The sequence below is a fragment of the Gymnodraco acuticeps genome, unplaced genomic scaffold (genome assembly GCF_902827175.1).
Source record: "Gymnodraco acuticeps unplaced genomic scaffold, fGymAcu1.1, whole genome shotgun sequence".
Taxonomy (NCBI): domain Eukaryota; kingdom Metazoa; phylum Chordata; class Actinopteri; order Perciformes; family Bathydraconidae; genus Gymnodraco; species Gymnodraco acuticeps.
Genome location: NW_022990772.1, coordinates 1,726,394 through 1,738,067, shown reverse-complemented (window position 1 = coordinate 1,738,067; position 11,674 = coordinate 1,726,394). Strand labels below are relative to the sequence as shown.

Here is an 11,674-nt window from a genome sequence, read left to right as displayed (position 1 = left end):
TTGTACTTTACTTGACTTTGATCTAATTTATAAAACTAGCTGCACCTTTACCAGCTTTGAGAACACTTTAATGATCAATCATTACAAAACATATCATATATATTATTCTGAAATGGACCAATCTGCACAATGACTACTTTTACTTTTGGTACTTTAACTATATTTTGATGATAATACTTTTCTAATTTTACTTGAGTAACATTTTGAATGATGGGACTTTTATTGTAACAGAGTAACACTCTGGTACTTTTACTCAAGTACAAGATCGGAGTACTTCTTCCACCTTTGTCTGATTTCAAACTCTTCCATTAACACCCTGAGTAAGTTTGCAACTGTGTGTTTCACTGGTTTCACTCCACTTTGTTGTAAATAAAACTGCAGTAGATTGACCACAGAGCGTGAACGTATGAGGGGCCGTACAGGCCGTAATTCATACTGGTCCTCTCACGCACATACATTCTCCTTTTACATACATACATTTTCACTCTTACATACATACATACATTCTCCTTTTACATACATATATTTTCACTCTTACATACATACATTCTCCTTTTACATACATATATTTTCACTCTTACATACATACATTCTCCTCTTACATACATATATTTTCACTCTTACATACATACATTCTCCTCTTACATACATATATTTTCACTGTTACATACATACATTCTCCTTTTACATACATATATTTTCACTCTTACATACATACATTCTCCTCTTACATACATATATTTTATAATATGCATGTCTGAAGAGAATATATGTATGCAAGAGAAGAATGTATGTATGTGTGAAGACAATATATGTATGTAAGAGAAGAATGTATGTATGTGTGAAGACAATATATGTATGTGAGAGAAGAATGTATGTATGTGAGAGAGAAAGTATAGTGGAAACGGAAGGAGTATGGTTGAAACGGAAGGCAGGTCATTCTTGCGCTGTGATTGGCTCAGAAGGTCGAGCGGGGCGGGCTCATGTTCAGAACTTCTGATTTCAAATCAACATAACATGATGGAGGGAGATGAATCGCGTAGATTGCAGCAAGCATTAGGGGTTTTAAGGAACATTTTTGTCAACCCTTGAAACTGTCACATCCCTGGCCAGGTGTCCTTGCGGGTGCGTTCGCTTTACTTATCAGAGCGTGCCGTAAGGGCGGTTACTCTTTGGTTTATAAACTCCCGCCTGGGACGGACTGATGCATTAGATTATGTGCTATATGGAGGGGACTTTGACAGAGTATTTCTCACAAAGTACACAGTAAAAGTACTTCAATGTATTGTTAGTAGCAGTCAAACTAGTACCGAGTTCAACAGTGTCAGTTTTATGAAGAACTTGTGGTAAAATATATTTGTAAAAAGAAAATGAAGAGCTACTGATTTGAAAAAACGGCTCTCTGTATAGTTTAAATCTCCTAACAATGTTGTCCATGTATTCTTCTCCCCTCGAGTCCAACAGTGTCAGTTTTATTAAGAACTTTCAGTAAAAAATATTTGTAAAATATGAAGAGCAGCTGATTTGAAAAGACAAACGCGAGAGACGGCTGAGTGACCGCAGTGCAGAATCGCTGTATAGTTTAAATCTCCTAACAATGTTGTCCATTTTAGACACATGCTTATTATATTTACAGCCTTAATAACATTCATTTTCTGGGCTCAATGTGTGTCTTGGCCGTTTTCGTTGTGATCGCTAAATTCACCTTGTTTCCCCTTGTTTATAATTATGTTCAACGTTCCAAGCAAACGAGTGCTTTTGTTTTGAAATCACTTCCGCGAGTATCGCGCCCCCCCCCCCCTCGCTACAATGACCATTAGACCATTTAGTAAGGTAAAAAGCAAAAACGCCTCGCAGACACTCTTCCGTTTACTTGTTTAATAAAGAAAAACAAGTGGTCCGTAGATACACGGAGTCATCTAACCCTAACCCTCTCCCTCCATCATGTTGATTTTAATCAGAAGTTCTGAACATGAGCCCGCCCCGCTCGACCTTCTGAGCCAATCACAGCGCAAGAATGACCTGCCTTCCGTTTCAACCATACTCCTTCCGTTTCCACTATACTTTCTCTCACACATACATACATTCTTCTCTCACATACATATATTGTCTTCACACATACATACATTCTTCACTTGCATACATATATTGTCTTCACACATACATACATTCTTCTCTTGCATACATATATTCTCTTCAGACATGCATATATTATAAAATATATGTATGTAAAAGGAGAATGTATGTATTTAAGAGTGAAAATATATGTATGTAAAAGGAGAATGTATGTATGTAAGAGTGAAAATGTATGTATGTAAAAGGAGAATGTATGTATGTAAGAGTGAAAATATATGTATGTAAAAGGAGAATGTATGTATGTAAGAATGAAAATATATGTATGTAAAAGGAGAATGTATGTATGTAAGAGTGAAAATATATGTATGTAAAAGGAGAATGTATGTGCGTGAGAGGACCAGTATGGATTACGGCCTGTACGGCCCCTCATAGTATGAATTACGGCATGTACGGCCCCTCATACAATTCTGTTGTTCATACCGACGTTAACCCTGTCTGTGCACACGGCGACCAACTCTGTTGTCCGGTGATCTAAGGCTTCATAGTTAATTAATAACTAATAACCAATTAATTAAAAGTATTTTTTCCGAATTTATTTGTGTTCAGTTAAAGTTGACAAGCATATGATTATATTAGCAGCAACATTTTGATTTGTTTAATATTCAATGAATATGTAATGATGCTTAGTGAGGACATGCATAGGCCTATGTCTGTCTAAAACTAAGACAACCCATTTAAAAAAAACAATCTAGCACCTGATTCAGAGAATCACCCAATACTGTAAGGTTAAAAATAAATTAAACAAAGTTAGAAAAGAGCAAGCGAACCTCCACCCTGCTCTGATGACGTGTACTCTTTATTTAACAGTGAAATGTTGGACATTTTAATTTCTGTTGTATTGTTTGCACAGCACCATGCACAGCACATAGCGGGCGACTGGCGCCAGGAGGAGGTATACAAATGCTCGCGACACTCATGGCGACACCCCTGACTTTGCGACTTTTATTGTGAAGTGAAACCGGAAGTGTAGATCTTTGGTCTGGCAGTCTCAGGTAGACATGGCGGCGTCTATAGCTACAGCGGTCCCGGAGAAATCACCTAAATCATCTCCGCCTGAGTTTGTGCCCTTTGACTTTTCTAAGCCCCCGCTTATCGATGGCTTCAACCCTTTGGGCAAACTCAAAGATGAGACGCTAAAAGAAAAGTTACTGAGAAAGACAAAGGATAACCCCTTCGTCCCGATAGGTGAGTTATACAAGCTGAGCAAAGTTACACAAGTGCAGCACAGAGCAGAAACAGCGTGTCCTTTACTCTACAGTGGGCTCCAATCAAATATATCTAATAACATTTAAAGCTATACCTACCTCAACTGATGGAAGCATGCTAGACAACAGTAACGCATCATGCTAACATCAGAGAAAAAGGGGCTAGCCTAATGTCTTCCTTTTTGAGTCAGCACAAAAACAAATGTTGTCATTCGAGTTTCGTTCATCGATGACTTGCTTATTTTGTATTTGAAGCTCTGTGAACATAGCTTAAGTTGACCGTGCATTAATTTGAATTCAATTAGCAATGCCCTTGGAAAAAGGTTGTCAAGGTTTAGGTAACACAAACCACAAAAACAAACTTAAAAAAAAAATATATGTCGCATTTTTGTTTTCAAGTATGAAGGTTATTAAATATGCATCTCTAAACTTCTGCAGAAATCCTTAAGTTGATACCCCTCCCTGTCTTAATCACATTTAGAATGGTATTACTAAATAGTGTTAAGCATATGATCTGTGGATTCATATTTCATGAAATATCTCAATATAATTATAGAACTTTTTTGAGTATCTAAATATATTTACATGTTATTGTGTGGTGTATTACATGTTGTCACAAACGTACACAACTATCTGTATGACTATAAGACTCTACCAGCTGGGGAATGTTTTTTAACTTGGCATTAAAGAGCGATTTACCCTTAAATGTGGGGACTTGACAGCTATTAAGACCAACATGTCTAAGTGGTATCATTTATCTATATAATCTGACCCTTACAGCAAGCAAGTATCTGAATATTATTATATTATCTGTGAACTGAAAGGCACTTCAGTATTGCAATAGTATATGACATTAGATTCAGTATCTTCTCATTAAATTGAACTTGTTTTAGGTTAAATTCAACATGTCCAGTTAATATCATCTTTTCTGTTACATTTCTGCTTTGTGTTCTCCAGGCTGTTTGGGAACAGCTGGAGCTCTGATTTATGGCCTCCATGCCTTCAATCTTGGGAAAACCAAACAGTCCCAGCTGTCGATGAGAGGGCGAATCTTCGCCCAAGGCTTCACGGTAGTGGCCCTTGTTTTTGGTATCTTTACCACCACTATGAAACCCAAGGAATGAAGACGGACCAATCCCACACCTCTGCCTATTCATTCTACCCGGAATCAGACGAGATCCAACGGGGAAATTGAACTGATTTGAATAATGTATTATGTTGTCTGCTTTGTTCGGATATACCCATGCTAATGCCAACACTATTTATTGTCATTTGAAAACTGAATTGCTCATGGTGACAACATATTTGACTTTGGGCTTGCGCTATGTAACAACAAAGTATAATCGGCTCCTTACCAACAAGCTGGATTTTACTTTTGTTGTACTCTAAAAGCATTTAAGCAAAATGTCGATAAATATAAATGACATACTTATTGCTCTTCTAGAAGCTTTATTTGAATTGTTCAGTGTGTTGTCACTGATATGATCAAAGTGCCACCTGGCTGATTACAGACTTTAATTTCAAGCTGGTGTCCTGTGTGATTTGAGATAAAGCATCACAATCCCATCTGTGATCAGGGAAATCTATTCCTTATACAACCTTTATTTAACATGTTACTTCAATCATTGTGAACCGTGTCTGTGGCCTGGATGAGTAGATCTAAACACATTCTTAGACAGACCCATTCTCAATGTCAGCCCTTTACACTTGGCAGACTTTCCATTTAACTTAAATCTTTCAGTAGGAGGGCTCTAAATGTTGTATTAGAAAATGTTACCCATGCTAAAATGTGTGGCTTTGCACCAGTAAACGTGCTTCTCAGATTCCCATGTATTTATTTTTACCTTAAAATGATTGGTGTATATACTCTAAATCAGGGGTGTCAAACTCAATTTCATCGCGGGCCACATCAGCATTATGGTTGCACTCAAAGGGCCGGTTGTGACTTTAAGACTATATAAAAATACATATATAATGTATTATATTACATTATTGCCTCTGCATTGGATTATCATCGGATAGGGTAATAACTTCATTATTAACTACGTCTGAAAGCAGAAGTCTAGGGCCAATCAGAGCCGTATAATAGAATTCTCTCTATATGGCGCTGGGGCCAATAATTGCAAGTATCTTCCGTGTGAATGTCACAAAATGAGATGCATTGTGGAACATGTAGTTTATGGGCAACACGTCATGTAACTGTATAATAAACGTAGTATATTCTTTCAGAGCTCTTGTGGGGCCACATGAAATGAAGTCGCGGGCCGGATTTGGCCCCCGGGCCTTGCGTTTGATACCCCTGCTCTAAATGGATATTTGCACCATCCTCAAAGTATAGCTGTAAATCATCAACTTGGATTTCAATGATTAGCAGTCTTAGCTGGGAAATATACAAGGACACGATAATTTAGGTGATCATACTCCACTGTTTTTATTTTCCAGTTCCCTTTTGACATTCACTTGTTTCAGTATTAATTATGTCCAAATAGGCAACATGTGAAACAACGTGCTGACTTTACAGTTCAAATGGACACATTGATTACGGTTAACAAATCTAAAACATCTTGGTGTAACACAGAAATGGAGCGTAAAACTTCTGCTGAGAAAATCAGAGAAATTAGAAATCGCACAAACTATTTATCAAATTAACTTTGAAAATTTAGATGAGAAATCTTTGGTTGTGAATGTCTTGTTTCTCTGAAATCTTGCCTAATCAAGAGGAAATCCATCTGGCTGAATATTCAAACTGGAGCAAGAACTACATCAAAAAGGCCACACGCTTGTGAAATTGAAAGATAACCATATGCTAGCTACGTTGAATATTGTAATCAGGGATATCGTACAACCATGTGATCAGACTTTGTGGTTAAATCAACGTTGATGAGGCATAAGCGGTCACAATCTAACACGCAATAGTGCTTAATAAGTGTTTGTCATTGACCAAAATGCAAATGTATACAATTTAAATGTGTGCATCCAAAATATTTGCAAAGGCATGCAAGAAAACTGACCTAATAACAGTTTATAAGTTAAAGGGAAATACAAATATTTAACTTACAATAACAATACTTTCTTAAGTATAGCAGTGATAAAAGTGACAGCGAAAGCATGTCGTAACAATAGAGCAGTCCTTCATCTTCTCAAGAGAGTGGGGTTGAGTATATTATCTCAATATAATTAGTAGGCATCAACAAAGGAGTGAAGTTTTCAAAGCCTATAAACATACCAGGAATTTTATGGAAAAGGGCATAGAAACTCTTCTGATGTAACGTGATGTTAAAACTGAAAAGGCAAATGTTTCTAGAACAACATTCTCTCCACGAGCTCCTCTAACGGACTAGAGGTGTCTGTTTGAGAGAGATGAGAACAGAACGCATTCGAGAGACGTCCTTTGCCGTTTTGTTGGTTTTGGGATTGAAGTCACAGAGCCGGGCCACTCTCTCCCATTCTGATCCTGGGCTCTCACCGTCGGTCTCTGCCAGGAACGCCTCCTCGGATGCTCTGCAGGAGGGAGGGAGGGACACCAGAGACAAGCTATGACTGGGCTGTAATATTAGAGGGACTTTAGAACGATTTCCAAACCAGACATGGTGCTTCAATCACATGAATTGAACCATGCATAACATTCAGCAGAACTTCATGCGTCTCTTTATACCAATCATAGACTTTGTTGGAGACATATTTATGTTTGATAACCAATGGCTTATGTAACCAACACACACAAATGCAGAAAATACCAAATGAGGTCTTCAAAAACAAGTCATTTTAGTGTTTGGGCATGCATAAGGTGAAAAACAACTATATGGAATTCCCTGAACAACATTAAAAAAGCGTAAGAACTCTAAACCTACACAAAGCCTATAACATCAGAGTTAGGCTGTTTGTAGAAAGCCTTGTCAGCAATCCTATTGCACAGGCAAGGCCAAGAAAGCAGGAAAAAGAAGGAGAGAGGAGATTAGTTTCAGTGTCAAAAAGAAGCAGAGAATAGTTAGGGCCCGAGAAACAGTTCTAAGGATTAGTGAATAAAATGTTTAAGGTGGACTGAAAGTAATCTTTCGCACTACTGTTAAACTGGTGCTGCTGATAAATACATTTAGACAGGCGAAGCACTTAAGGCAACTACAGTGTGCTTTGGGGCTAAGCTTTAGCGTAGATGAAAAATATGAAATGTTCTCTTTGCATTCCTGTTAGCTTCCTGTTTTGTTTACTGGACACACAGCCTTGGACTAATATCTCCTCAGAGGATTATTTTATCAGCGCTTTCACAGACACAGGGGAGAGGAAATTGGCGAAAGCTAGAGCTACAGATGCAGAGTGATACCGTGCTAGACTTGGACAGAGTCTGTTGGAAAGTGTGAGAGAAGAACGGGGTTAGCTTGGTCAAGAGAAGAAGAGGTTGCAATGTTTTGTAAGAATAACGGGGGGGAAAACTGGACCCAGACTAAAACACACATTTTAAGTGGTAGACAGTCTTTATACTAACAATAAAACACATTAAATCAGCAATACTATCAATAATTTCGAACACAAAACTGTTACACTTTACGACGTCCTTTAACATTTGATCCTTTGGTGCAGACCAACAGGATTATTTGAACTCCCTGCATAGCTCATTAAAAAAAAATTGTTCACCAAAATGTTACATATCCCACCAAACATAATAAAGTCTTATACCAAATATACAACAGTGCATTCCAGTTAATATGCACAGTAAAACAATGTTTCGAAGGGTTTCTACCAGTAAAATATACTCTTAATGAAATGTGTTTGGTGTAGTGATTACAGCATTACGTTATCCTAATGTTACACTATTTCTGTGCACGCGTCTGACACTAACCTGTTGTTGGCCTTGTTCTTCTCCATCTGCTCACTCTGATGGACATGCCAGTCCTCCAGCTCCCTTTTAGCTTTCTCTTTCCACTCTGCCTCTGCTGTCTTGGAAGCCAAGTCTTTTTAAGGAGAAAAGGCAAAGAAAAACAACATAGTCAGAGTCCTCAGGAGAGGAATCTAAAATATCCGACATATTATAAGGTCTTAGTTTCACGCAATTAGATAGGCTGCATCATTTGTCTTAATAAGGTAAACTGCAAAAAGACTAAATCACAGGGACTCATTACAGCTGCTAAGTAGGAAGGGCATGACGACGCAGTACGATTCATTCTTTGTTCACCTAGTGCTTCAAGGCGTGTCTTCTGCTCCTCCCTCCATTTGCGTAAACTCTCTGGCTCTTGCCTCTGAATATCCACCTGGGCAATGGCTGCATAGCTGTCAGTCGGGCCATTGGGCTCCTTTTAGAGGACATAAAACATTTGCTCCATTATAAACAACAGTCTATTTAATTTCAAATACTAAGTAAACTGTAAATCCATCACGGCATGAGATGAAGTAATTCCAATACAAACAAAAAGGAAAGGTCTCCTTATTGATTTCATGGTGTTCAGATTTAAACCAAACCACACTTACAAACATATATATGTTGCCAATAATTACATATAATTGAATAATAAGATTAAAGATGCACGTTAAGCTCACCTCAAACATGTCCCCATTCACCGTGACAGGCTCGTCCTCGAAACCGTCTAACATTTTGACAGGAAAGAGTAAGTATATGTTAGTGTTAGCTAACCTTCCTCATCATCTGGGTTAACTAATGGCTGCTAGTATGGCAGTGTGACTTTGTTCCTCAGATAAACTTAGACCTGAGAAATGCAGCGGCACCTGTTTGGCCACTAACGTTCATGTTGTCAGTGCAGCTTTGTCAGGAAACAGAACAAGTTTTTACCGTAGAAGTGTACAGTCGACTTAGCTAAAATAATTTATCTCTATCAACACTAACGTTTGCTATATACTGTTACCATCAGAGGTGTAAGAAGTACTTAGATATTTTACTTAAGCAAAAGTACAAAAGTATTGGCACCAAAATATACTCAAGTACAAAAAGTAAAAGTACTTATTGTGTGAAATGTCCCATTTTAGAATCTTAATTACTGGAGAATAATTATTGCTGCATTAATGTGTTCATCAGTAGAAAGTACAATATTGGCTTACAAATTGAAGCAGAGTAAATTAAAATTCTCAAGTACATGGACCCCAAAATCGTACTTTAGTACAGTACTTGAGTAAATGTACTTCACTACATTACACCACTGGTTACCATTCATTCTTTCTCGACCATAGACATGTTTGAATATTGCCCCTTCCCTCACATTATCTCAATCATGACCATCAGCACTAACGACACTGTACCGTTTCCATCCTGTTACATTCATATTCATACTGTTATACCCATCTATTCTTATGCATATTGATATATGTATACACCATACTCTAGCCTGCTTTTAATATATCTTATTTAGTTTTGGATTAATCATGCAGCACATCAAGCATTTTTATCCTGGACTGGAATGTTTTCATTTATGTCAGCTTATATTTTTAACATTTCTTATATGCTAGTTTATATGTTTGTTTGTATGTATAGTTTCTTAATATTTAGGTGTGGAGAGCTGAGCGTAAGAATGTCAGTGCAACTGCCTGGTATACTGTATGTATGACAATCATATATATTGAATCTTGACAGTTTATCATCCGTATCTAATGTTAAAGCAGAATGTGCTGTGGAATTATCCAAGTGACGTTGCGTTGTCGGTGTGCAAACGAACGTCAGCTAGCTAAGTTACTTACAAAGCTAACTTAAAATTAGTTGTATTGAAAATGCGCTCAATAACAAAACCTCACTACCACCTAAGGAGTTTTGTTAATGTATAGGGATGGGGTCATTGTTTCCTAACAGACGTTTACTATCAGTTCAACGTTATTCATAATAGCTAGCTTTTGTTAGCTTGTTAGCCGAAACTGACATTAGCTCTAACTTGCCATAGTTGGCCGCCGGCTCGGGCTCCGGCTGAGGCGGCTGCTCGTCCTCCGCTGCTTCGAGAGACCCAAACCCCTCGCCGTCGTTCTCGATCCCGGCTATCTCACTCTCCTGTTGAGCCAGGAAAGCTGCGGCTGGGTCCTCTTCAGTCGGGTGTACGCCGTTGTCAGCCATCTTTCACAAAGTGTTTACAAGTTTCACTGAGCTTGGTAGGTTTAGCTAGCTAACGTCAAAGCACTCCAATTAGGCCACCGGTTCTGCAGCGTTAATACCAACAACGTAAATGTCTTACTCGAATCCTAGCTAGTCCAAATTGTGTTCGGTAGGAAACTAGGCACACAAAGAAATAACCTGTTTTGCAAGATTTTAGCTTCGACTTTAGGCCTTCACTGATGATTCATGATTTCTTCACTTGTTCAGCACTGTGATGATGGAGCAGGGCAGCACCCTGAATGTACCATTTCACATTTGTTGCAGTTTGTCCCCATCTGCTGGCCATCTCATGCATTATTTTTAGCCACCAGGCTTTGAGATGCATTTGATCACAAAAGCTGCACAACATGATCTTAAAGGATGATTTAAATATTGCTGTTAACTATGCCATACACAACATCTTTTTATATAGCACATTAGTCACATTGTATACACTAAATGCACATCATCAGCCAATTAAACAGTTAAAAGATAACAGTAGCCTACTTGTACTGCACATTATAAACACCTTACTTCTTATTCCTAACTGCTATAAATATTGATGGAATGGACCATATAGTCTATGAATGAGACATATTACTGTTCGTCATAAAAAAAAAAAACAATGTGTCATTTTGCCAATGGAAATAAAGTAATAAAGTAGTTCCAGTGTCATAGAGAAATAAAGGACACAAAGAAACCGCATTGACTTATACACAGATCCATAACCAAACTAAGAAGGAAGTACCTCTTCAAATACTATTTAAAGTGCAGCATTATGTTTTATTTTATTTTATTAGTATTAATAAGCAGTTATACTCATTTAATATAGAAAACCATTTTTTCAAATGGGTAAAACCTTTAAAGGTTGCCTTTTCAGAAAGTGGTGACCAGCAATTTTGCAATGCTGGTCTAGGTGATGCTGAGCTATGTTGTACTATTTATTTAGCATAATTATTTTAAGCAAATTTCTGTTCAAATTTCGTTTTTATTTTACTTTTGGAGGTAACATAAGGGTAAAGCTGCCTAATCAGTAGTTGATTGCACGCACCTGTGGCTTATTATTCATTATAAATTCTGTTGAAATTACGATACACCTATGTTTGGTGAACTCAGAATTCTCTGCTAAATAGTCCAGTTATTGTTGAAAAATGATACATAGTTTCCTTTTTTTCAAGAAACAAGAAGCCATTTTTGTATTCAAAGTGGTATTTAAAGTCATTATGATGGATATAGTTTGGCTCTACATGGTTTAACAGCTGAAATGTCT

The 11,674-nt window shown here is 37.6% G+C and overlaps 2 protein-coding genes across 3 annotated transcripts; one reads left to right on the top strand and one right to left on the bottom strand.

Annotated features, from left to right (window-relative positions):
- The first annotated feature begins 3,043 nt into the window (after positions 1-3,043).
- higd2a (HIG1 hypoxia inducible domain family, member 2A) lies at positions 3,044-5,164 on the top strand. The gene is made up of 2 exons (XM_034232591.1): positions 3,044-3,321; positions 4,299-5,164. The coding sequence occupies exons 1-2, from the start codon at positions 3,135-3,137 to the stop codon at positions 4,463-4,465; spliced, it is 354 nt and encodes a 117-aa protein (XP_034088482.1). The 5' UTR covers positions 3,044-3,134; the 3' UTR covers positions 4,466-5,164.
- A 583-nt stretch (positions 5,165-5,747) lies between these two features.
- On the bottom strand, positions 5,748-10,657 carry cltb (clathrin, light chain B). Of its 2 annotated transcripts, XM_034232589.1 has the most exons (6): positions 10,215-10,657; positions 8,874-8,920; positions 8,512-8,629; positions 8,179-8,290; positions 7,193-7,246; positions 5,748-6,842 (listed from the first exon to the last, which is right to left on the bottom strand). In XM_034232589.1, exons 1-6 carry the CDS (start codon positions 10,384-10,386, stop codon positions 6,671-6,673), a joined length of 675 nt encoding a protein of 224 aa, XP_034088480.1. In that variant the 5' UTR covers positions 10,387-10,657; the 3' UTR covers positions 5,748-6,670. The 2 variants fall into 2 exon arrangements, with proteins under 2 accessions (XP_034088480.1, XP_034088481.1); XM_034232590.1 differs by lacking the exon at positions 7,193-7,246 and having other exon boundaries at positions 10,215-10,651.
- Between the last annotated feature and the right edge of the window lie 1,017 nt (positions 10,658-11,674).